At 44.6% G+C, this 26,572-nt stretch overlaps 1 protein-coding gene across 1 annotated transcript; it reads left to right on the top strand.

Moving 5' to 3' along the window:
• Nucleotides 1–13,491: 13,491 nt before the first annotated feature.
• Nucleotides 13,492–22,495, top strand: LOC138572699 (alpha-tectorin-like). The gene is made up of 4 exons (XM_069649282.1): nucleotides 13,492–13,552; nucleotides 17,192–17,249; nucleotides 17,339–17,398; nucleotides 21,877–22,495. Exons 2-4 carry the CDS (start codon nucleotides 17,210–17,212, stop codon nucleotides 22,059–22,061), a joined length of 285 nt encoding a protein of 94 aa, XP_069505383.1. The 5' UTR covers nucleotides 13,492–13,552; nucleotides 17,192–17,209; the 3' UTR covers nucleotides 22,062–22,495.
• Nucleotides 22,496–26,572: the final 4,077 nt, after the last annotated feature.

The following is a 26,572-nucleotide window of genomic DNA, read 5'->3' on the forward strand; positions in this document are numbered from 1 at the left end:
AGCACTGTGTGTGACCCCTTCTCCCCCTTTGCTGGCACTTACTTGATGTGTGGATGGCTGGTCATTGGGGACAGTGTATTTGTTCGGTCTGCTGCTCCCCCACCACAGCCCCAGCTTCCCTCTGTTTCATAAAAGACCAACTTGTTGCTAATGAAAAGACCGTAGGTTCCAATGTAATAGACACACACTGGACTCCAAAGATAACTTAATTGGTGTATTTATTCTAGCTCGGTTGTAGATTTGAAAGTAGCAACTATAGCTCACACAAACACTGGCCCATCCACACACCAAGCCAGTGTAATGGTTTATTGGGAGACCACACAAAACACAAGGAGTTCCTTCCCTGCCCAATCTAGGTGAACCACAATAAACGGTTTAATGTCAGTTCTTTATTAAGCCCTATTTCTGATGTGTATCATACCCCTTGTATCTCTCCCCCTGAATTACCAATGAGCCGAGAACCAGGCTGGTGTCGGGAAATGTATTTTTATTTATTTGGATGATAGTTAACTGAAAATCACAATAAAATGTCACACAACACTTTTTCCGTGGCACAACACAATAATTTTCTCTCTACATAAATAACTCATGCAATGCTGAAAAATTTATTTTTTCTTGTGCACTTTAGAGTCTAGCAGTAAATAAACACAGGGTGATTTAACAGTGGGTTTTCAGGTCCCCCCTACTTTGGTCTGTGTTAGGGAAATCGAACAGAAAAATTGAGATGATTTAATAATTTTGAATTTCAGACCATCCTCCACTTAAAGACATGTGTTGGGGAAGGTGGGTGGTAAAAAAGGGGATGGTTTAAGAATGTTGGATATGAGAACCGCCTCTACTTAAAGGACTGTGTTGTGGAGGATGGACAGAAAAATTGGGTTGATTTGAGAATGTTGGATTTCAGATGCCCCTCGACTTAAAGACCTGTGATGGGGAAGCTGGATAGCAAAAATTGGGATGATTTCAGAATTTTGGATTTCAGAACCCCCTCCACTTAAAGGTCTATGGTGGGGAAGCTACAGTTTAGGGATTGTTTTTACTTTAGGCAAAAAGACACCCCTCTTCCTAAAAGAAGTCAGGGTTAACAGGAAAAATAGGATTACCCAATCACATTACAGTCTATAGTTTTCAGCGCACACTGGAAAAGAGCTTTGTTAATTTTGAATTTTAACAAAAATCACTGCGTGGTGTGTCGGCAAGGGGAATTAATTACATTGATATTTTTAGTTAAATAGGCTAAGAATTTACACCGTTTTACCCCTCACACCACCCACTATAAAGGGAAAGGAATTAAGGCCATCTGATTCCCCCACATTTGGGTTGCAAAGGGTTCAAGTCTACTTACATTGAAAACAAATGTTTAAAGTCCATGAAAAACAGCTGTATTTCAGGACCCTCTGGAAGGACAGGGCAAGGTTCTGGTCTCTCCACTCTCAAGAATGCTCCCAAGATCTCAACCATTGGACTCAGTCAGCTTTTAGGCCTTGCCAGCAATGTACAGCTCCACCCAGATGCACTCTCATCAAACAACTCCTTTTGGTATTTCCTTGTGGCTGTCAGGTGGTAGGTAATAACAGCTCTCTCTGATGATGATTTTAGCTGCTCCCTTCCTTCTCTCATAGTGCATCCACTTTATATAACAGCAATGACACCATCAGGTTTACAACATTGGGCAGTTCCCTGCAAGAGTTCTCGCAAAGAGGATTGGCCAGTTACCCTTCTCTCTCCTCCCAATTCCAGCCTCTCTATATGAATTGGTTTGATAGTCTGGAACAGACATATGTCAACTTCCCTTTGAAATCCCCTTTCGTTTTCATGTCAACTTTTTGAGAAAAACTTAGTTTTGTAGCAAAACTTCATAATTTACTAGTAACTGCCATAATATACATATATTCTGCTTCAGCTGCTCTTGGGGAATCTAATGAAATGCCTGCCAGGTCTGCACTAAGTTGCACTGCTGTGTGTCAATTTTCTGGCTTTTCTACCAAAATATAATAATTATGAACATGTAATTTACTCTCCACATTCCTAACTTTACGCTCAACTAGTTCGCCAACTCTTAAATCCGGGACAGGTCCAGAGCAGCCAGGAACACCTTTTAGCTTGCCATTACAATTCCCTAAATTGCATTTAAAAGAATTTTATTTCAAGAAAATCATGTGGAAATTACCAAAGAAAATACACATCAATCAAGGAAGTATGATTTATGAATACTGGGATAAATGCCTAAATGATAATAGTCTGTTTAAATTCATATCAAATCTTCATGTTATGCAAATTGGAGCCCTCCTGTCTCCAATGCCTTTTGCCTCTGTGGGCCAGTTGTTTTTATTAGTCTCTTTGTTGTTTGTGGTGTAGCCTGCAGATTGTAAATACCTGGGATGCACCGGCCAACAGATATCTTCCACTGCAGACATCTGGCATCCTGTCCTCTTTTCTGAAAGGGATCACCTTTTGATCTGAAAAGCTTGTATTTTCCTGTATTTTTGTTAGCGTTCCACCTTGGTTGCAGCCCCCGTTTTCACACCTCCCCCCTACATTTCGGGTCATGCACCACCAGTTAGGGCCATTTTCCCTGCACATAAATTAGCATTCAGAGACTGCAAGTGCGGGGAAACTGGTTTTTCAACAACCTTCAGGCAAGCTGCATTTTTTGCAGTTGTAAAGAGTTTGGATGCACAAACCAGTCTTTCAGTGGGGGAGTCCTTTGTGAAGTTTGCCCAGAGACCCACCATTTGTCATTGGTTGAGAGGAACACACATATTGCATTTTCTAACATCAGCATTTATTGTTTGACATACTGTGTGTTGTTTTAATCAGGTCTCACTTTGTCTTTGCACTGAAAGTGCATGGCTGTTTCTTTCAGTCATTAATAAAATACACTTTACTTTTAATTATCTGCTGTTTGTTTTTCTGCTGAAAAGTGGGTCTGAATTGTCACAGTGCACCACCTTTTGATGGGTGACAGTTTCAGTGAAAAATGCTGCATTCAGGTTGTAACAGTTTATTGAAAAGCCACCCTCAACAGGGGGAGTTCCTTCCCTCCCAACTTAAGTGGTTATAAAACAAACTGTTCAACGGATTATTTTTTAGCTCGGTCTCAGACGCATAGCATGCCCCTTGAATCCGGCTCCTCTGAGCTAACAATGAGCTAAGAACCAGGCTGGTATATGGTAAAACTATAGGTATTTATTTAAATTAAAAGTAATAGAAATTAGCACAAAAAGGTCAAAGCAACACTTTATTATTGGCACAACACAATCAACTTCTCTCAGCATAAACAAATCATAAAAGTGAATTAAAAAGAACACCACCCCAATTCTTCCCTTTCTGTAAATTTCACTTCAAAAAATTATTATGTAACAGATTTTATGACACGGCACACTCAGCCAGGGAATTCTTCTATTGAAACTGAAGGTGGCGCACAGTAAAAAACACCTTTTTATTTTTATTTTAACCATGGGTTCTTTTTTGAGATTTGAGAAGGCACCCAACCCGTCTCACACCCACCTTAACAACACCCCATGTCTCAATGGACCATGAACCAGGCCGGTGTGTAACAATTAAATATTTCTTTATTCTTAGAATACAAATGAAATATCAAAGCAAAAATGAAATTTAAGGCAGCAGCCACCACAGTGTGGCAATACAATTGCAAAGTTCAATAATACAGTTAATTCAACTTGCAACATAAGATAACTACACCTTTAATAGTAATGGAAACAAAATCACTTTTCTTCACAATCACAGTTCACACACAGGTTATGCACTCCCCCTGCAACACTTCCCCCCAAACACCTACTGACTAAATTCTGTGTGGATGGAAAGCAGTGGCAAGGAGTTAGAAAGAAGAGGGACAAATCGGATTACCCCAGAATGGGAGGCCAAAAACAATCTGAAAACCTTCACAATTAGCAAACTAGCATACTTGTTACTTGTAGATCCGTTTATAATTGCAGTAGGATAGCTAGGACAGAAATGTGTGTGGCTGCACTACAGAAACAAGGAAGCATACAGGATACTGAGCAGGGCACTAAAGCAACTTGAACACAGGTGAGAAAATCGGTTTTGGGAAGGAAAACACTGCAGCAGAAATCACGCGCAGCAGAATTGCAATTCCTTATTTTACACAGGCTTTAAACAGGCAAACAGCTAAGAAAATGGGCTTAGCAGTCATAATCGGAAATCGTTTTTTGGATGGGGAACATAGGCACAAAACAGATGGGGTACTGAGGGGAATGATTGACACTTTATAGGATGATGTTATGGGTTTTATTATAGGAAATGCAAGTCTGATTTTTAAAGAAAGGCACACTACATGAGCAATACACAAGACTATATTTTAAGGACTATAATTGTTAAAGAAAGGCCCTTGTCATGAATTGGTTGGGTTTGAATTACAACCACCTCCCTGAGGATCCCTTTATAAGGGAATGGATTTATTTAATTCAAATAATACTATCGACTTACACAAATAACTTAAAGAAATTGAAAAGAAATATGCGAACGGGTGTAGACTAACACAGATTCTCCTAAGGAAAGGGTAAACAGAGGATACTGGCAATTTGGGATATGACTAGGTTTTTATGGGATTTTAATAGTATTTGAACTGAATGCAAGGTGGAAGATCAGGATATGCAGTTTTTGGGTACTGGGTGATAGTATACTTACAAGGCAAACTTGAGGTTGGCAATTTTGACAGCCAGCAAGGTCTCTGGACAGCAGGGCCAAGGATCTGGTCATGGGCAGTGGGATAAAGAGATCTGGTCACTGGGACAGCTGGGCTCTCCTAGTTGCTTGTCCCTAGTGTTTTCCTGTCTCCTGCTCATATAGGCAAATTGACATCAGAGAATTTTACACTTTGGGCGGAAGTACTATGGACTTCCCCCTTGAATGGGATAGGCCAAGCTACGGGTGTCACCTTCTCCCTGTGGGCTGATTGGTTCAAGGGAAGTGACATCACTTTATGTGGGTGCAATTTACGACTCCCTTTGTCTCACAAGCCTATTTTTTTACAAACATGAGTTATGAAACAAATACTTCATATTTGCACTAGTCACCATCATAAAAATCAGATAGGCAGATCCCATATTTCACAAGGAATTGAATTATCCAATCGCCAACTCTATGCGAGGTAGCATCACTTTTTGGCACAATCTCGTTGTTTTTAGGAAAAATATAATATTTACAGTTCTAAAAGTTGCTACACATATGCATACTAGAATTTGGCATATTTACCCCAAGTTTAAGGTCTGTGCCATTTATGCTTCGCTCAGAAATACATTTTTCCTGCCATTCCAGTTCACCAGGTGCTAGAAAGGTGCACCTGGTCTCATTCTACTTGTTTAAAAATCACATGAAATCTGTCATAATATCACATTGCTGCTTATTCAGACAGCGGGGAGAAATGGCTAAAACTAAAATGTCCTTTATTGTCAATGAGGTAGATTTGCCCTTGATGTGGGCGGTACTACAAATCCCCACAACAACTGTCTCTGCCAAGCTTGGCTGGCAACAAAGAACTTTTATGATGTCTTTTGAAGTGGTTGCCAGTTCCCTCCTTCAGAGTGAGGATTGAGGAAATCACACCTCACTGTTATGACCAGCTTAACTGGCCTCCTTTGTTCTTTCTGGCAGGGCTGCCGGTCGGTCTGACGAGGCTGCGAACTTCCACACCTCTGGGCCTACCATGTACCCATGGGGGCTAATTCACAATTCTGTTCCCATGGGAGGCAGGGCACCTTTGAAGTAAGTGCCTGCCAAACCTATTCTGCTGGTTTCTCAAGTTTTGTTTTTTCTTCCTTTCAACAGAAACCAAGTCTTTTTGGGCATAAATATAATGTACATTTTAGAGCAAGATCCCCATCCCCACATATTTAATCCCATTTCTGCGAGAACACAGGCTGTAATTGTCTTTCATTTTGAAACAGCATTCACCTGCTTCGCAAAAAGCACCATTTTACACGTGGGTACATTTTTCTTTCATGTCACTTTACAAATGCGGTTTTTGCCGTACACAGTTTCACTTCACTCAATCTTCTGGAAGGCTTTTACAGATACGTCAGTTTCTGAACACAGAGAGATATATTTACAAGCATCTCTTTGAAACTGACATCATTTTTTTCATTTACTTCGGTTTGGGCGCAATGGTTGATAGAAAAAGAAAACCCAAGCCATGTTCATTGCAACTGCATTCTTTGCCTTTAAAGATGGTAATGGCATGTGCCTTTTAAGATAAGCGGAATAGTCTGTTTTTCTTTGGTGTGGGTAGAAAGCTAGCGATAGGGCAAATTACTTATTTATTTATTTATTTATTTATTTATTTATTTATTTATTTATTTATTTATTTACATTTGTTGAGCGCACAGGCAGCCCAGAGGGCATGGTGGCGCTTGTTACAGATATGAAAATGACGTGTTGTACATACAGTGAAGTCATTACTTAGTTGCAAGAGAAGAGTAGTAGCTACAGGAGAGGAGGAGAAAAGAGTAAACGACACAAAGGAAGAGGAATTAGTTAAACAAGGTGGTTTTCAATTTTTTTCGGAAGGCAGTGAGAAAGGTTTCTGCTCTGAGCGTGCTAGGTAGTGCGTTCCATAGCTCAGGGGCAATGTAGGGGAAACTTATTCCACCTGCTCTAGCTCGTTTGATGCGTGGGACCCTAAGTTGGTTGGTGTGGCATTGCCTAGTTGGTCTGGTGGAGTGAGATCTGGCTAGCGTATCAGACCGGTATGAGGGTGCAGACAGGTTGATACATTTGTGTGCGGTGGTAAGTATTTTGAATGTAATGCGCTCTTTGACAGGTAGCCAGTGTGCTGCCTTTCTGGCCTGCACGATATGGTCCCTTTTTGGTATATTGAGAGCTGCTCTTAGTGCATTATTCTGTGTTGTTTGGAGTTTATTGAGATTGGAGTTGGAGGTGCCAGCCAATAGCGCATTACAATAATCTAGTTTGGCTCCAATGGTGGCTCTGGCAATAGAAAGGCAGTTATCTTTGGTTAGGAAAGGTTTGATGGAATTAATGAGCTTAGTGCTCAGGGCGGAGGCAGAAACAATGGAGTTGGCTTGCTTGTCCATGGAGAGTGAGGCGTCAATGTGGACTCCTAGTGTTTTAACAGATGGTAGAACTGGGATGACACAATTGTCTATGCAGAAGTTGGTGTAGAGTGGGTCGAGGTTCGTGAGAGTGGATTTTTGAGCAAGGATGAGAATTTCGGTCTTATCTCCGTTAAGACATAGGCCGTTCGTGGTCATCCATGCTTGGATGGTGGCGTATATATTCTGGAGGGTGGCGGCATCTTGATGGTAGAGTCCTGTGAGCGGGAGGAGCACTTGGGTATCGTCAGCGTAGTTGGTGTATGTGATCCCAAGTGCGTCCAGTTTATCGAAGAGAGGTTTGGTAAAAAGATTATAGAGGGTAGGAGCCGTACATGAGCCCTGAGGGACTCCATACCTGATGGTGGTAGGCCCTGCGTTAGCTATATTGGAAACCACTTTCATTACTCTTCCTTCGAGGAAGGAGGTGATCCAGTTTGTGGCTTGTTCGATAAAATGTGCGGCCTGAGTGAGATGGTTCGTGAGGATGGCATGATCGACTGAATCAAATGCCGCCGAGAGGTCTAGGAGCAGCAGAAGGGCCGGCTTGCCTTTATCTAGAATTAGGGTAATTTGGTTCTTCAGATCTAGTAAAGCGGTTTCAGTGCCATGACCTTTGCGGAATCCGGACTGCCTTTTACCTAAGATAGAGTTGTTTTCCAGATAGGACTGTATCTGCATGTGTGCAGCTTTATCTAAGATTTTTAGAAGAAAAGGAACCGTTGTAATGGGCCTGTAGTTGTTAGGTTGGGCAGGGTCCAGTGTTGGTTTCTTTAAGAGCGGGCACACCCACGCCTCTTTAAGGCTGTCAGGGACTTTGCCCGTCTTGAATGAGGCGTTAATGAATGCTGTGATGATCGGTGTGAGGGGTGCCGCACACTCTTTAATGATGTTGGGGGGGGGGGCATATATCGCCTTTGCATTGAGATGGTTTGAGCTGCTTGAGGATGTGGAGAGCATCTGATTCGGTGATTGGAGAGAAATTAAATTTGGAGGTGTGCTTGTCTTTAGAGGTATTGACGGAGAGGGTCTGTTGGGGGTGCAGAGCCTTGAAGTGTTCTGCTATTTTGTTTTGAAGAAGGTCTATTTTATTTAACATTGCTGTTTGGATGCTATTGCACCAGGCTTCATCCTTAACAATCTCATCTGTACAGATTGGGGGGACGGTGAGCTCTTTAAAGATGGTAAAAAGCTCTTTTGAGTGGGAGTTGGCTTCCATGATGCGTTTATTGTAGGTTTCTGACTTCACCTTAAATATGGCACTTTTGTATTTTTTAGAAATACAAAGATAGTCTACTTTGGTGGCATCACAGGGATTGGCCCTGCCATATTTTGAAGGCTTGCCGCTTGCATTGGCGTAGATTTAATAAGTCCTCCGTGAACCATGAGTTGGAGTGAAACGATTTTTTTTCTTTTTTGTTCTCAAGAGGAGCTGCGGCGTTGATGGCATGGGTAAGGGTGTCTTTGAAGATCTCTGCTAGAATGTTGGGGTCAGAGGAGAAAGGAGGTGCTAGGCAGGGGTTGTTGAGAAAGGGACGTATATTGTCTGCTGTAAGTTTTTTGGCACTTCTGGCTAGCTTGGCCGGTGCGGGTATTAGTGGTTTGGAGTATAAGGATATGGGAATGCAGAATTGAAGGCAGTTGTGATCAGACCATGGAAGGGCTGTTTTAGAGTTGAGGGTGGAGCCACAATTGTGATCTGCCACCCAATCTAAGATACGGCCTTTATTATGGGTCGGGGCACTAACTATCTGTGTGAATCCTAGATCTGTGAGGTTTCTGGCGAGAGTGGTAGCTGCTTTGTCAAGTTTGTCATTGTATCCAAGGTTTAGGACTCCTAGAAGCAGTGTTTTGGAAGTTAGTTTGATGTTTTTTCCAAGGAGATGGTTGACTATGCCTGTGAAGTTATTGACAGGGCCTGGAGGTCTATATATGACATGAATGTTTACTGTGTCTTTAGGGGAGAGGGTAAGTTTGGCTGAGAGGATGTCAGTGGTGTCTTCCACGGTGGTGGGAGTCTGTCTTAAGGCTAGGGTGTCTTTAAAAATGAGTGCGACCCCACCTCCCGTTTTAGCTAATCTGTCCTGTCTTAAGACCGAGTAACCTGACGGTACAGCTAGGCTGATAGTAGGGCCAGAGGAAGAATGCAACCATGTTTCTGTTATGGCTAACATATCTAAGTCTTGGCTGGTAATGATATCATTGACTTCTAAAGCGTGGGCGTTGAGTGAGCGAACATTTAATAGAGCACATTTGAGGTGTTGGAGCGTTTTTAATTAAGGTGGCTTGAGGTTGGTAATTGGGAGGATATTTTTGGTATTGTGAGTAGGCTTATTGGTCATGTGATCTCTGGGAGGAGCGAGCATCAGAGCCCTTTTTTGGCGCTTGTAGGTAATAGTGTATGGCGGGCGGCAGGTCTTAGCGTGAGTGCGTGAACCTAGGCGTGAGTTCCTAAGTATTACCTGCATGGGTGTGGAGATGAATGCTAAAGGGAGTGTGCGTGTTCTGAGTCTGTGCTGCTTGAGTATGATCTTGGGCATTTTGGGGGGAGTAGTGTGTGTGGTGGTGTGCCTTAGTTCCATGATATGGCTGTTGGGTTGCCCTTTGGGCACGAGGTAGACAAAACTAGTAAGTAAGATGTAAACTAAACCTATGAAGATGTACAGTGTGTGGGCGGTGTGCATGTTGAGATAGCACAGCGAGAGCTGGGATGCTAATGGGTTAGGTGAGGCAGGTGCCTGACGGTGCAGCTCACAGAGAAATCTGTTGCGAGCTAGGTAATGTAGGAGGGCTACCTAGAGGTCAGGTAGTGTCAGTACGAGGGTGTCTCTAAGCAACCATAAGGCACAACACAACACGCAGGCACAACATAATATCACAGTGGTCTCTAAGCGACCATAAGGCATGACACATTAGCACAGTGGTCTCTAAGCGACCATTAGGCACAACACAATTGTATAGTAGTCTTTAAGCGACCAAAAGGCACACCACAATATCACAGTGGTCTCTAAGCGACCAAAAGGCACAATATTACAGTGGTCTCTAAGCGACGATAAGGCACAACACAATTTCATAGTAGTCTTTAAGCCACCATAAAGCACAACACAATTGCATAGTAGTCTCTAAGCGACCATAAGGCACAACACAATTGCATAGTAGTCTCTAAGCGACCATAAGGCACAACACAATGACACAGTGCTCTCTAAGCGACCATAAGGCACTACACAATAGCACAGTGGTCTCTAAGCGACCATAAGGCACAACACAATAGCACAGTGGTCTCTAAGCGACCATAAGGCACAACACAATAGCACAGTGGTACACAGTAGGCAGATTTGATTTTAGCAGGGAATGGCTAAAACACAGTATGCAAGTACACAGGGGCTCTATCACAGCACATAGAGGGCAGATTGGATTTATAGTTGAGCGTCAGAGTAAGCACAGAGTACAAGATGCTTAGGCAAGCCAAATATTGTCAGGGCAGAGTCAACATATGCTGTTAGTACTATGCGTGGTAAAGTGACAGATAAATATGCATAGTTATCACAGTAGTGGCAGCAATGGCAGTACAATGGTGCTGGGTGAGCTGTGACTGAAGGGTATAGCAGAGAATAAACTGCAAATATCTGTGTGTCATATGTGTGGGCACAGAAAGGGCATTACAGTCAAGGCAATCTTAATCAGAAGTTAGTTTACAAGGAGGTAGCTATGCTACTAACAATCTTGTATGATCGAAGTGAGTCACTGTGTCTGATAACACAAGGGGAGAGTGTAGTCTTTATCAGATACAGGTGCTTACAATGTCAAGGGAGTCTTACCAGCAAGGCACAGGGTTTGTGGCTCGGGCTCTGGTGTGCTCCGGGCAGGCTCCAGGCAGGTATGGATCCTTGTGTGAGTCTGTCGCTATCCCCTCACCCTAAATAAGTGGAACAACCAGCGCAATCTAGGGTAAGAAAAACACAAGGGTATAGTTTAGTGTGGTTGAAGGGCAAGTAAGATTAGGGCCACATTTAGTGCCAATGGAAATGATCTAAAATCAAAAATTACTGGAGACTTTATTGTGTGAAAAGTTTGACATGGGGATTCTCCAGGTTGAGACGCTGAATATTCCTTAACGTGTGTGTGTTTTTCCCCCCATTTTCACCCATATTAGTTGTGCTCCAGTCAAGGATGACTTTTCTTGAAATCCCTGCTTTCAGAGCCAGCAGGTCTGGTGCACACTGAATTTCGATGCCTTTAGCTGGAGATTTTTATTGCGGTTGGTCATTAGATGGGAGATGTGACATACAGGCTGGAAGTGGGAGATGTCCTTGTGAAGTTTGCCCACAACCAGCAAAAGGGTCTGCCTTGGGCTGACTGTTTTTTCATTAAGACAAAGTGGCTCTTCAAATATCAATGGAGTTTTGTGAGTGAAACATAATGTACATTGCTCTTTGTCAACCCACACATGTTTCCTGACATTTTTCTCTGAGCAGTGATATATTTTTCACTTTCATTTTTTCCAAAAACGTTTATATGTGCACACACACATGTGCAGGCGGTTTATGTTTTCAATGTTTAAAATTTCTGTTTTCCATGTGACAGGGATCTTTGATTCCTCCTTTTGTAAATTCTAATGCTGCTTATCCATTGGTAATGAAAGGTAGGCATCTTTCCACATGGCTCTTTAGTTTTACTAGAAAAACGAAAACAAATGCCAGGCCCGCTTTGTTTCAGTGTTTAAAATATTGCTATTCATGCGAAATGGACTTCTGTTTGGGGCCTTTAAATGCACCCAACAATGTCTCAACTAGCAACGTGATGTGCTTTTCCAATCTGCACTTGGATTACATGTTTTTGTTGTTGCTTTATCTGGATTCTAACTTCAGACATATACCCACATAGTCGGCCTAGTTAGGCCTGTTTTCAGTGTGCAGGTTTCTGAATGCTGGCAGGTCCTTTCCCTGGTAGGCCCTTCAGTTGCATTGGTTTGGGGGCTTTGATTACACCCAACACCAGCTCCCATCCAACTGCCGCTCACACAATACTCACTCAATCCACAACAGCATTCCAACCAAACATTAACTGCACATGTCCCAATGTCCTAATGACCTAGGAAGCCAATTAGTACACTCCTCCTTCTCCGTGGAGGCCGTTCTTGTGAGTTATCACCTGCCAAGCCTCCCGAGGGACAGTTGGATGGTGTTCAATGTGGTAAATGTGTGTGTGTATTCCCCACCCCATGCTTTTCAGGGTGACTGCAACTGTGTGGGATGACATTCAGGTTGGGGTGGTGGACAATGGGCCCATGGGTCAATGATGTAACCCCCAGGGTCTTCCTGCCTGTTTGATATCTGCCACTCCCACACCCACGAGGACTGTCATGTGGAGTATGCTGCTCGCAGTCTCATCCCAGGGCGAGAGTTGCAGGATCTCCACTGTCCCTCGTCCACTGGCTGCCGTCTCCTTACGGTTGTTGGCAATTAGGGAGTGGATCCTGGCTCTTCTGAACTGGCTACCACCTGTATTTTGGCCTTCGAAGAAGCATTTCAGGCACCTTGCCTCTTCCTTGGCATACTGATAAGTTTTGGCAAACTTTCTGGCTTGCATGACACTTCCAAATGATGATTATGAGTGGATTGAGTAAAGATGATCAGCGGTGAAAGTCCCATTTGCAGCATGATGTTTTATGCCGAGCGCTAATTCAGCCGGGGGAATTACTGTTCGGTGCTTGTGCCAATTTTCCAGAGGTAATGGTAATTCGTCTGGAAATTGATGGAATTACCACTGTGGTATGGTTTTCGGTGGTAATTCGACCTGATGGAAATGCTGTTACCAGTGATGATTGTTCATCCACTCCTCGTTTCGCAGTAATTCCAAGGGACACCACAGCAGTAAAAGCAATTCCGAGGCAAAATTACCACTGGATGTATCGCCCTACTTGTAATGAGGCTGTTAGTTTCTTCAACATCAACTATCTCCCTCAGGTCCCCTATTCAGCTGCTTTAATTCTCTTTGTTGTCAAAGAGAACATCAAGCGTTCTATTCACACAAACCAGTCTGGGGTATCCTAGATCAGATTACAACACGAGTGCCTCAAAATGTAAGTTATACTATACAGGAGAAAAAGCTATAATATATGTCGCTATGAGGCGCAGAGCAGGTATAGTGATGATTTAAGGAGAAAAAGTACATGCAATGACCATTAGTTTATCCTGTCTTTTATTTGTAAATCACAAACAGGCAAAGGCGGAGATGGGCCCGCCTGCACTTAAAATGCGCGCGCAGCCTAATGATGCAACTTTTTAATTACTATCGCCACATGTTCTTTCGGGAAGTTTCCTTGATTGAAACGACATTTGCATATTGTGAAACACAATATGTGGCCTACTTTTTTTGCAATAAAAGCCTGCATGCCAGTGGGCTGAAGCTGGAACAGGCAGCTCAGCATAGCAGCGTTCCAACTTAAGGGCAGAAAGGTAAGTCGAGGGGAAGGTAACCTCACTCGCGTTCTGTGTGTGTATAGTTGCATAAGCCTAAGGCTTTAACTGTGTCCAAAGGATTGGCTTTTTTTATGTATTTTCCAGCTCTGTGTAGGTTGACTAAGAAATGTGTACCTGTAATGTTGTGATCAATGTGGTCATTGTTTTTAGACCTTAATGGGCTCTTGTGATAGGCTGCTTTAAAGGCTCAAATGAACGCTTTGTGCAATGATTAGTGTAGGTCTTATTGTGTATTGTCCTATTTTCTCTCTTCATCATTTAGTGCAATTGAGGTAATATAGTTTTACTTTTCTTATATTATCTGTGGTCTGGACTTTAAGTCTCTTGTGTTCGGTTCACAAAGCCACCTTCTGGCGGAATGGGAAACAGCATGCACATGGGACGGAGTAGGTGACAAGTGAGCTCCAGATAAACTGGAAGAATACTGTGTGCTTCTCAGCTTAGCTCAGGTTTAGGGCTGGATAATTATTCTCCCAGGAGGCATAGCGAGGTTTTCCTGGACCCTATGCTGCCCCTGACGGAAATGTATAGGCTTCTTGGTCACCATGGTCAAATCGACCAGTGCCGCACTGGAGCCAGAACCGCCTGTTCCACGTTCTATTCATTGAAAGATTTAACTGCAAAGAATAACTGGACTTGTTCATCGTGGGACTGTGTGCGGTGCCTGCCTGCAGCAGGGCGGCCAATCCACGGGCAGAACTCGGCTCGTCAGACATGGCTTGCGCCAACCGTCTGACTCGTCAGCAAACAAATCCACTGTCCGATGAAAACAGAACTGAGCCCATCCCTTGTTCCAGGTGAGAAAATCAGTACAAATAAATATCACTTGACCGGGCAAAGGACCTGGCTCCTCGCAATCCTGTCTGATTATCGCTCTTAAAAACCTTGTATGGGTGCTCGGGGCACACATTTCTTTAAAAAGTGACTAGCCCCGGGGTCGCGCAAATATCCCAACAACGTTCCTCTTTGTTATGAGCAGCACGCTTGCAGGGGAAGCCCTTTGGGTACATAGCAGCAGACAGCAGTGTGGCTGTGTAATTGATAATTGTCTGCAACAATGTCTAACAATAAGAGTGACTGTTGTTTCAAAAGAGCTGGAATTGCAAATGTGTCCGAGAAACTCAACCCTCACCACCCGCTACTCCAGTCAATTACCCCATCTTCGCGTTCTTCTATGTTGTTGCAATGTTTAGTTTGTTGTTATGCTTGTTTAGTCCGGACAAAAAGGAATCGTCTTTAGTTTCTCGTGGAGCAACACATTTTCCTTATGTAATCAATAACAGAAAACTGCATATCCGTGCCAAACAATGATGACAAGGAAGCACACTTCTTACACGGTTCTATTTTTTGTGTTGGTGTGTGTCTAAATTGTGACATCAGAGTAGTACAATCAATAGATTTCTTCGGCTGACATTCCTATACATTCCGGTAATCTTCCATGCAGGAGGGAGAGCATGCAAAGCCAAAATCATACTCTTTTTGGTTAATCTGTTTTTACAAGCAGTTAATAACTTGTCAGGTTGAATGAATAAGTGATTTGTGCACTTTTCAAGCCATCTCTGCAACACAGAGTGTTATGTAAATACGTTAAAGTCTAATAGGGACACATATGTGTACAAACTAGAGCTGGGAAGATATGTGACCAAGTGCCTAAAGTGCAGCGGGCGCTCAAATTGCTGCTTCATATCTAGGCTAGTGAAAATCTTGTTAAATCATGATATATCGCTGTGTCATAACTTTCATAATTGTGGTGCAGCGTATGTGTTTTATGTCCTGGTGTTGGGGGTGGCAAGTCCCTAGGTATGGGCATTATGGTGAGTGGGGAATCAAGAAGCCAGTTATGTTTTTTTGTTTTTTGTTTTTTGCTGGCTCAGCATGTTTGGACCTTGGAGCCCAGCCAGACACTCTAAACTATTTCTGAGCACAAGCCATTCAATACCTGCCTCCGCCCCATCTACAGGGCATGCACTTCTCCTTCACCTGATGTAGCTGCTCCCAAATTTCACTCCACCCCCACAGTACAGCACAATTATGTTTCTCTGTTTAGTCGCCTTTCCTTCCAGCATTCTCCACCGCTCACACCCAATCCGTACACTGTTGATTCCCTCTGCATCAGGTTTTACTCTGAGCCTCTCTTTACTCCCATGCTGCTGTAGTCCTTCGTTGACCTTCATTATGAGCCTAGAGGGATTTCTTCCTCAGGCATCAGCCAGGATAAGAATTCCCCCAGGTAGGCAGTAAAGGTCGAAGATGTGCTTGTGCTCTGGATCCGTGCTCTGAAGCATCCTGTTTGTTTGTGCTGTGTGTGTGGAACCAAACAAAACACTGAATAAATAAATACAATTAATATCTCTTCATGCATTATTATTTATTTTTAAATCGACTTCTGTCCTGCTTTTATAGGCTTATCTTTTCACTAGCGTATTATTTATGTTACACACAAAATGTTTGTATTACGTTGCACTGGGGGTTCAAAGGTGAGCAGAAGAGATAGCCACGTTTTATGACGTCAGAGCGTCCAATGCACAATGGGCCTCATTATAACTCGCCCGGTATGGAAACAACGGTGGCGGTAAACCATGCTGGGCGATCACAACTCCTGCAGGCGGAGGCGTTAAAACTCGCCAGGTCTGACCTGGCGGGTTTAACACCGCCCACCTGCAGGCGGACGAGGAAACACCAGCACCATCACGAGATGGTGCCAGTGTTTCCATGATCCCCATCGAGTCCTACAGGACTCAATGGGCATGGGGATTAACACCATTCTGCCTCTGGAATTCCCGGGACACCAGGGTTGTGATGCCCTGGTAATTCCGGGAGTGACTCCCGGAAATACCGGGGCATTACAACCCCGGCCTGCTCATTGACGGTCTGTGCTCTTCTTTTCCAGCTCTGCCTCTACTCTTAGTTGTGAATCAAGTTCTGAGGGCTTCTGTTGAGCCGACTAAAGGTAAGAGACGGTCTGGCTGAAAATCGCGAGTTCCCTCTGCCCGGCATTACAACCCCCGGTGTCCCGGGAATTCCGGAGGCAGAATGGTGTTAATCCCCATTCCCATTGAGTCCCATAGGACTCAATGGGGATGGGGATCATGGAAACACCGGCACCGTCTCGTGATGCTGCTGGTGTTTCCTCGTCCGCCTGCAGGCGGGCGATGTTAAACCCGCCTGGTCAGACGCCTCCGCCTGCAGGAGTTGTGATCGCCCGGCATGGAAACAACCGTGGCGATGGGTTTACCGCTACCGTTGTTTCCATACCGGGCGAGTTATAATGAGGCCCAATGTCTTTTTCCCCCGAAGCAAAAGGATTCACTTGTGATTCTCTCCACTACAAAAAAAAAAAAAAAAAAAAAACAATTCAACAACTTCAGGGGCTTTTCAATGATCAACGATGTTAACTCCATCCCTCTGGCAGAGGTTACCATTGGGGTAAACTCGAGGTGCTGTTTCACCTCATAGACTAGCGGAATTTACTCCATTCGAATAGACCATCATTTGTCAGGCAGCATTTGCAAAAATCATCGGTTTTCATCCCCAAACTCAGAATGAGGGTCTTTGTTTACTAACACACTTTGAGGGCTGAGCTCTAACCCTCGTTGCCACTCTGCTTGCTTTTAGATCCAGACGGCGCAGAAGATGAAGTGGTCCTGTGCCTCGTGGCAGCTTCTGATGCTGGGTGAGTGGCGCGCAAGCAGGAGCTGCATGGGGAAAGGGGGGGCGCCAGCCCCGGCCTGCTCATTGACGGTCTGTGCTCTTATTTTCCAGCTCTGCCTCTACTCTTAGTTGTGAATCAAGTTCTGACGGCTGCTGTTGAGCCGACTAAAGGTAAGGGACGGTCTGTCTGAAAATCGCAAGTTCCCTCTGCCCGGGAACGTGGGTCTCATATATTGCGTCCTTCCTGCATAGCGCCTGCATAGCGCCCGCACCCATTCATGTTGCTTTATATGGTGCGGTTGACATGGTATGATATTTATAACACGCTTAACACCTAGAGGTTTCTAAGCGCAGACTGGGGAGCAAACCTGTGTTGCTTCATGTCATCTTGCTTCCAAGGCAAGCGCTTTGCCGCTGAGCTATCACCCCAAGACAATTATTGTCTCATGCTGCATAGATTGATGACACATGCCGTAGGTCTCCATGCTTGTACTTAATGGTATTCAGGCTCAATGATGTGTTTATGCCGGGATGACACAGCGATCTGTACTATTTCTAGGTCCCCCTTTTTCAACTACGCAAACTCCTTGCTCTCAGATGAGCTTCTCCGCCTGCCTCCTTCTGCTCTGTCCTTCTAAATCATGCAGGTGCTCCAGAGGAGCTTCTGGGGGCTGGGCTTCCCTCTCCTTCTGGTGATGGCCCCTTCAGCGCCCCTTGGCAACCCTAATGCTTTAACTCGCCGCAGGGGGCAAGTCTGCCATCTCGTGCTGCTGCCACAGCCTCCTGCCTCTTTGACATCTCGGTGCTTCGGGGGAGCAGCTGCACCTCTGTTCTGAACGATGCCCCATTGAGGCATTTCCAGAAGGAGCAATATACACGTATCAATTATTATATTATTATATCAAGTGTGTTGTGGTCCGAGGCTCTGCGATGCGGCCACGGCGTGTGTGGAACCCACCCGCCTGGCCTGTCTGTGGGAAATAGAGAGGGCGTCTAAAGTACTGCAGGCGGGGCCAAAGCGCGCCAATTATTTCACCTGCAACTATTGTGCTGCCATCTCCGTTGCAAACTAATCCTTGGCATATCTGCCTTTTAGGTGCAGTAGGCTGCCCGCGTCACCAATTCCAGCATAGTATCATATTAGCAGAGTCTAGTGCTATAATGCGAATTCCCGGGCTGTGGTTGGTTCTAATGTATAAAGTATGACGCACTTAGATCATTCAGAACTTGAAGCACAGAGAACGGCGCGAGAGGTGCTTGTACTGCCAGCCCCATTAATGACACGGAATGTCCTCATCCTCTGGACTCGCACGAGAACACGTTTCCTTGCTAGCATGTCCCTGTCCTAACAGTGACCCATTACCATACCTCCCTCGTCCCTAATCCTAGCATTAATGCTACGCAACCTCCCCACTAATCCACAACCTCCCACTCACCATCGCCAGCCTTTGCCCTCTGCCTTCCTCACCTGAGCACGGGTCCCCTGTCATCAAGATCCACAGGCCTCTCACTCCCTTCCCTCCAGAACAACGTGTACTCACCTACCACAAAGATCTGCAGGACTAAATCCCAGCTGTCCCCCCACACCCATCACGCCGCTCTGATGCCGGTCTGTACCCAAGCCCCGCTATAACCATTGTCTCCGGCTTCACCCAATCACCCAGAGTGCATCTGCTCTGTGCTGTCCAGGAAACCTCTCTGCCTTAAGACTGTCCAAGGTCTTAGGCATGTCCTTCATTCCCCGCATGCTTCTCAAGATCATGATTTGCTTTTTGATCTCTGCATGTTTTCCCTGCTAGCTTGGATCTCTTTGTGTACCCGAGAGTCACGCATGCGCTCAATGAGCGCCTTCGCTGTTGGCTCCAGCTCTAATGAATTGTGTAGCAGGCGGCCTTTGGCACCCCTGCTCCCCCCAAATACCAGCCTCCCAGCGCTGCCGCAAGACCTTAACCATCCAAGCCTAGCTTTGCCCCCTGACGCCCTTCCCTGATTAATGATCCAATCACAAACTGAATGGTCAAACTTGCCGTGCAGGAACTCTCCGTCCCAGCACTACCGCCACCCACACGCCTCCGGCCACAGTCCAGAATGCCGATCTAGAGCTATCCTGCCCTTTCCCGATCCAAAGGCTGCCATCCCTCAGCTCTTAATTCCTTCATGTCTCCTGAATCGCCAGGATTCCCACTCCCCTCTTCCTTGATCCCTATACTCTGTCCCCTAAAACCCACCCCATGGCTGCTGATGATAGCACAGACTGCCCAAACACGCATATAAAGGCTATTCATGCCATGCCTGCTTCTCGGCACTGCCTCCCTGACACTGCATATCCACCTGCATCCAATCCCCTGCCTGCTCCCCCAGCAATGGACCTCTGGTGGGACAACCTGGCCTGTCGCTCATGTGCCAAATCTTACTCTAAACTGTTCTTTGTGAAGCGTTCACCTGGCACCAGGCCCAAGCACCGGTCCCTACTTATGATGGCAGCTTAGTTATGTGTGCTCATGATCCCCGCGCCAACAGATCTCTAGGACAGAAACAGGTGAACCCCTGATAACACGTATGCACGCATGCCTCGATCTGTCTGACTCCCCTCTGCTCCTGCCGGTTCAGCCAGCCTCATAGCAGCACTGCTTCCTATTTCCGCATCCGCATGACTCCACCCCTGATCCCCAAACACTCACGATGGCCCCTGATCCCAGTACTAACACTGTGCGTAGGTAACCTCCATTCTGTGCCCACCCAATATGAGCATTGGCCCCCCAGTAAAAGTCAAAGTTTCTGCGTTAATTACAATCCCCCACGCCCCACCGGAACACCAGTGTCCTTTGCCTAAGATGACATTACTTTCTCCTTTTCCTGTATTTTCAGATCTTCCTATTTTCCTTGAGGCATCTCAGTCCCGAGTATAAGCCATGGCTGGCTATCACTAAACCTACCAGCAAATCATTTTTAAAAAAATCAATTACAGGCCGCCCCATCAAAATCCCAGACCATTTCAAGGCCTGGATATACCTATGGGTCATGCAACACTGGGGCGCGTCTGCCTAGCAGCGGGTCCTGAGTCTGCTGTGCCTAGAGTTCCAAGCTGCCGCTCACTGAGGATACCTAAGGAGGTTGACACATGTCTGGGGTTGCTTGTGGTGTTGTGCAGAAGAAATTGTGAAAAGCCAAGCATATCTAAACCATCTATGGTGTTAAAGCATTATCACTATTGTACATGCTTGATTGAGTGAAATACAGCTCCCATCGGCCAGGAGATATGGATAGCAGCTAATGGAAGATTTGTCCTTTATTATAGGTTTACCACCCTTCCACCAATAATGGAATGGACATTTTTGAAATACTACTTGCCGTATTTGGGAGCATTCCATTTCCACCCCCATTTTTTGATGCAAATTCATATTTAAGAGCCGTGATTCATACCACTACTGTAGCATTTTTAATAATGGAGACGAGTCATGCTTGAACTTTCCTTCATCACATGTTAAAGGGGGTGAGAAGGTCGTCATGGGAAAGGCCCCGATTTCCTCTGCTTTGCGGTCCCTCATACAGATATGTGATGGCTCAGTGCAGCCCTTCACTTCACGAATCCAACTTTCAAATCTTCTGTGCGGCTTTTCCCAGTTTTTATCTCCACCACTTGGGTTAAGTTAAACATGCAACGTGTTTTCAAGAGAAATTCACCTCAGATTCATGTTGTGTTCTCTGCATGCGGTAGTACTAGGAATGCCGCAGGCAGTAAATATTTCCAGTCACATAATCAATGGGGAGAAAGGAGTGGCAGCATTTGCAAATGCAGCCTGTTTTTTCTGCTATTGCCAACATCATGAGTGGAACCTTAATGCCCTTCCCTGTTTTAATGCATATTTCCATTCTCATTTAGGACAAAATCAGGAGACGCATGACTTTTTTTTTCATGTTTCAAACACTTTTTTCTATTGTAAAATAACCTCATAAAATAATGTTTTAAAACTCTTTACTTATTAGAAACTAGTCATAATACACCTTGGTAACACGGTCTGATTTCAAGTAATAAGCACGTGTCAGGCACGAGGCTTGGAAGCGGAGGATGGGGCCAGAGGTGGCGTCACGAGTGTAATTACAGGAGGAGTCTTCCATTCCCACTGTACTTGATTACGCCATGTCAGGGTCAGGCAAAAACTGATTGCATAGAAGGAAGCAGTAAACCTCACTGCTGTACCCATAGCGGTATCATGAAAAAGCACTGAACAAGATTAATTTGCCAACAGGTGGCGTACGCAGCCCACTTTCAGTCAAAAGTAAAAGGAGAAGAAATTAGTTGTTCAAGACCCTCTTTATGTATAAGTGGGTGAAGCCAAACGGTCGATTTGAGATCCAAGAATTTGTCATTGGAAACGTTTTTCACGCTAATTGCGCACCTTTTCAGGGCTGGATAATTGTATGTATACATACCCAGAATATATGTAACCAGAATGATAGCTAGGAAGAGGGAAAAAGTAAGCCCTGTCAATTCTCAGGCTATCATTTGAGTACCTATTCACAACCAGCAGTTATTATCAAAACGAGCAGCGACCCGCCATTCCTCTTCCAGAAACCCTCGAGAGTAAAACGGAGACCGCTTTGCTAGCTAGACATGCACTTCTAATTTCATGTCTGTCTTTCAACAGGTAAACCCTGCCCATCCAACAGTCAATGGGGGTGTCAAAGGACCTGTCGAGAAACCTGTGAAAAGCTGAAAGAGACGAAGGTTCCTATTTGTACTATGGAGTGTCGTCTGGGCTGCGAGTGCAATGAAGGTTTCATTTTCAAAAACAGCAAGAAGGACGAGTGTGTACGCTATAGAGATTGCTAGGTCGATTGCCCACCGCACATGCACTATGACCCTGGCCCATGTTCAACAGCAGCAACCTGCCAGAAAGAGGCGGAAGCGAGGGCGTCCGGTTCGCCGTGTGATCCATGGTGCGTCTGTGATGATGACTACGTTTACCGCTCGGAAATGGATCGCACGTGTGTGCCCCCAAAAAAGCGCAGCTAATAGACGAAGAAGGAGATCACAAAATGGAGCCAAGGAATGTCGACAATCATTACAGAACATTTTCCTTAGACAACTTACCGTGTTGAAATACTTGCTCCTCAATATCTTTGGGTTTGCTTTATTTATCGATCTCTGATCAATGCCCAGGCCTGTTCATACATTTCTAGGATGTGCTGTTTAAATTCTTTAATGATCCTAGTCTGAGAAAGCAAATAAATATGTTATTAATTTGGCGTTTCTTGCAATCAAAATGTGTCATGAGATTCTTTTAATAGGCTTCCCTATCTTCTACCCAAGAAGCACACAAAAAGTTCACCAGCCCCCATTTTCAACAAACCCTGGCAAAGCAAATAGGCCTGGCTTTGCTTCACGTCATGTGAAATATCAAGGGGCCAGCTAGGACCCCCATTGGGGCAGTGAACATCTATGCTGGCCACATGCCGACTGGCATGTCGGGGTACAGCTCTTCTGTGCCAGGGCAGGTGAAAAGCACATGTTAAAGCACTCAATGGTGTATCCTACTACGGCCAAATCCAATCTCACATGCCCAGGTACTGCCAACATGGGCCAAGTGCTGTCTCAAATGCTGAAATACAAAGTGCATGCAACACACTCAAAGCACAATCACACATTCCCAAGACCCACCTTGGGATATCACCCACATAAAGGGCACAGGTACACTCACAGGTGCCGAGATTATGTTGGGAGTGTGCCAATACCTTTTCTGTTACTCTGCTTTTGTTCTGTGCCGATTCACCATCATGGCAGTTTCAAAATGCCAAACTCTTGTTCCAAGGCGTGTTGTGCACCGGCCCAAAGTCACCAGACCTTAGTCTTCTGGGAAATGACTGAGCAAGGGTGAGTTAATAGGGAGGGAAAGCAGGGAAGGAGATTGGAGACAAAGCATAGGTAGGCAGTTAGGAAGGGAAACACGCTTACACTAGTATGGATATATATTTGTCCTTTATATGTGGGCACCTTCCTGGGAGAGGTGACACAGAAAGGTATGTGTTAAACTAGTGTACGCACTGGGAATCCAATGCAGCTTTGGAGCTCACCTTAAGATAGAGATGGAGTAGTGTAGCGTGCAGAAGGGACTTGGGTTCATGCTCGGGCAATCCTGGTAGATTTGTAGGCTTAATATACCGTGCCTACCGTGTCTATTTATGGTACCACAAGAATTCCCAAATAAGTATTACTGGGCTGCCCCACCAACTCAGAAGGCGGTGAATCCAAGGCAAGAGAGAGTGATGGGCAGAGTTATAAAGTGAATATGTTATGCTGGCACTGAAAGCGGACAATGTTTGTTTCCTGTGTGGCACCACAGTAAGGCCACCTCACAGCAGTGACGTGCAGGTTGGGAATCTCCATGGCTGTACGCTAGCAACATAAGCACGCAGAGAGAGCAGCACCAACGGGTCTCCAAACCCTGAACAGCCACAAATAGCCGCTTCCATTGTAGGCATGAAGGGGTGACTATGAAGACACTTTCAGGTTACGATAGCTTTCAGGGGGTAGGTTCTCTGCTGAGCATACATCCAGATGAGAGTACAGCCCTCTGGCAATTGTTGTGCCATGTCACTAAACAGTTAAGGCTTCCTGTGGTTTTGCTGCAACACGGCCTCTCTTAGGGGTTGTAGGCAGCATCTGCGTGTGATCTGCTTATCTACCCTATAATATAAAATCATAAGTGGCGATTTTGTGTAATGTTTTTCTGTAACATTTTTTTTATCGCTTTAAATTGGGGTCAACGTATGTCCTACAGACATGGGTCAGGTGTCATTCTGTTACACATTTAACCCACTGCAATTGTATACTGCCCAAGTCTGCAATTCCTAAGGTGTTTGGAGTGTATTCACTGATGAAGTTGTAGTTGTGTATAAGTGACCATTTTGTGTAATGTTTTATTGTAGCGCTTTCACTTGGGGTCATTGTACATCCTAAAGACAGGGTCTGGTGTCATCCCGTTCCACAGTTTTCCCACTTTAAATGAATACTGGCCAGGCTGCAATTCCTGAGGCTTTTGAAGTCCATTCATTGGCGTTCATCACTGATGAAGGTGTGTGTAAGTGAATATTTCCAGTAATGTTATATGAGTCTGGTGCCATTCCGTCCCACATGCACCCAACTTTGATGGTATCTGTCCAAATCTACTATTCCTAAGGTGTTTGAAGTGAGTGTCTTAAATGATATTAACTGATTAACTTGTGTGATGAACTTGTGCAAGTGACGGTACCATGGCGTTTTGACTTAGAGGCATTGTATGCCCTAAGAATATGGGTCTGCTGTCATTCCATCCCACATTCCTCCAACTTTGCTGCTATATTGCCCAACTTTTGAATTGCCCAAAGGGGCAGTGGGTGCGAACGAAGCCAGCCCTTGGTGGGGTATCCCTATAAGTGCCCAAGCCACTGAGTTCAACACGCAGCAGTTGCCAGTTGGGGGCGAGCGACTACTTAGTCTTGGTGGGAAATTGATCATGGCTAGCTGACTTTGAAATATTCCATAGTATCAAGAGTGATCAGGACCCGTTGATTCTAACACTCCAGGGTGAAAAGGAGATCACATATGCAGAACCACTGAGCAAACTGTGTTTGAGGGGCTATCTGTATTCATAAAGCACTATCTTGGCAACATGTTGATGAAGATGAAACATGGGTCATGCTCATGAATTTCAGTTTAGCAGATATTGAAAAGTGTCTAACTACAAAGACTTCACATGAATTAAGGTTATTTTCATTAAGAAATATAATGTCCAGAGCGACTGGATCTTTCAGAGGTAAACAACATTGAACCAGAAATATCAGGAAAAGAAATCATGATTTGATACCAGGTGCAGAATTGCAAAACCGTCCCTTCTGAAATCCCTGAAAGAACAAAAGTGGATGCAATCAGAAATATTCTAATCTATACCGACGCACAGAAGCCAATACAGATAGAATGCAAGAATCGATGCAATATTAGAGGAGGCTTCTCTATCCAGCAATTAAAAAGGATATTGGAAGATGGTTGCGGCTGGCCAAAATGACAATTCAAATTCCCCACTATTTTCATCTGATCAGGTGGACCCAATGACATGGGTAAAACAGTTCACAGTGCTTTACAACACCCACACAGGCATTGTGGAGGAGGCGACTAATTAAAAAAGCTAGTAGTTAAGAGAGCTGTGGGCAGAATGGCTAATGGCAAATCTGCAAGGCCAGAATAAGTTCCCATTGAGCTATTCAAGGGTGAGAGATCTATATGGTCGCCCATCTTCATATTCATCTTGAATACCTTGTTATTTCTAATGAGTATCCCGGAAAGCTGGAAGGAAGCAACGTGCCTACCAATCTTTAAAAAAGATGACAGAACAGATCCTGCATGTTACCGCCCAATTTGATTAAGTGACACCACCGCCACATGGATCAGTTGGGTGTTTCATTGAAATATAATGCAATGGGTGCACATCGATAGAATTCTTCCAGATTTTCAATAGAGATTTTGGGAGGGCATACGCTGCGTGGACCAGATCCTGAACCTAACATTTATCTTGGGCAAGTACGCCCAAGGGAATACACATTCTGTCTTGTTAGGGTTCATGGATCATTCTACGGAATTTGATTGAGTAAATCGGAACAAAGTCCGGGTCACATTACAGTGTCTTGGAATGCACAACTCATTACTCCAAATATTGGTTGAAATGCACCGAAATCTAAGAGGAAAAGTGGGGAACGGTAATAGGGGTAATTTAACCCAGGCGTTTTGATCAACGTGTGGAGTAAGGCAAGGCTTTGTCTTAGGCCATCTTTTATTTAATTTATGTCAACTCACTTTCATCCGAATTATGTAAAATGATAAGCGATGTCCAAAAGATGGGAGACCATAAAATATATGTTCTTGCATATGCAGACAAGACAGTTTTGATTGCCTCAACAAAAAGCACCCTGCAAATATTTGCCAAAGGTTATTGAGATTATATGGGCATGAGGAATGTAAAGGTAAACATAAATAAACCAAAAGTCATGCGCAATAGTAATTTGAGAATACCTGTTGGTCCAATATCAGTCCTTTTGCTATCTTGGTGTCACTATATCAGAACACTTCAAATGGCATCAACACGTTAAAAAACAAGCAGTTAAAGAGGCGCAGGTTAACTGTTCAATACTAAGATATGTAAAACAAAGCTAAGAGCACATTGCCCACACATACAGTGCAACATCTCTACCATTGGCCCTTTATGACATTGTGCATCTGTGGCCTCAGCCTGGATGTAATGTTAATCCGTGAGAACCAATTACTTTATGCACTAATGAAAGTACACCATGGTTTCCCAAGCTACCGTCTAT

The sequence above is a fragment of the Ambystoma mexicanum genome, chromosome 1p (genome assembly GCF_040938575.1).
Source record: "Ambystoma mexicanum isolate Mex_15411 chromosome 1p, UKY_AmexF1_1, whole genome shotgun sequence".
NCBI lineage: Eukaryota > Metazoa > Chordata > Amphibia > Caudata > Ambystomatidae > Ambystoma > Ambystoma mexicanum.

Bases quoted from the DNA above. Each gene is read 5' to 3' on its own strand.
- LOC138572699 (XM_069649282.1), top strand. From the start codon at position 17,210: ATGAAGTGGTCCTGTGCCTCGTGGCAGCTTCTGATGCTGG. The intron at 17,250-17,338 runs GTGAGTGGCGCG...CTTATTTTCCAG, and splicing joins GTGGCAGCTTCTGATGCTGG to CTCTGCCTCTACTCTTAGTT. The intron at 17,399-21,876 runs GTAAGGGACGGT...GTCTTTCAACAG, and splicing joins TGCTGTTGAGCCGACTAAAG to GTAAACCCTGCCCATCCAAC.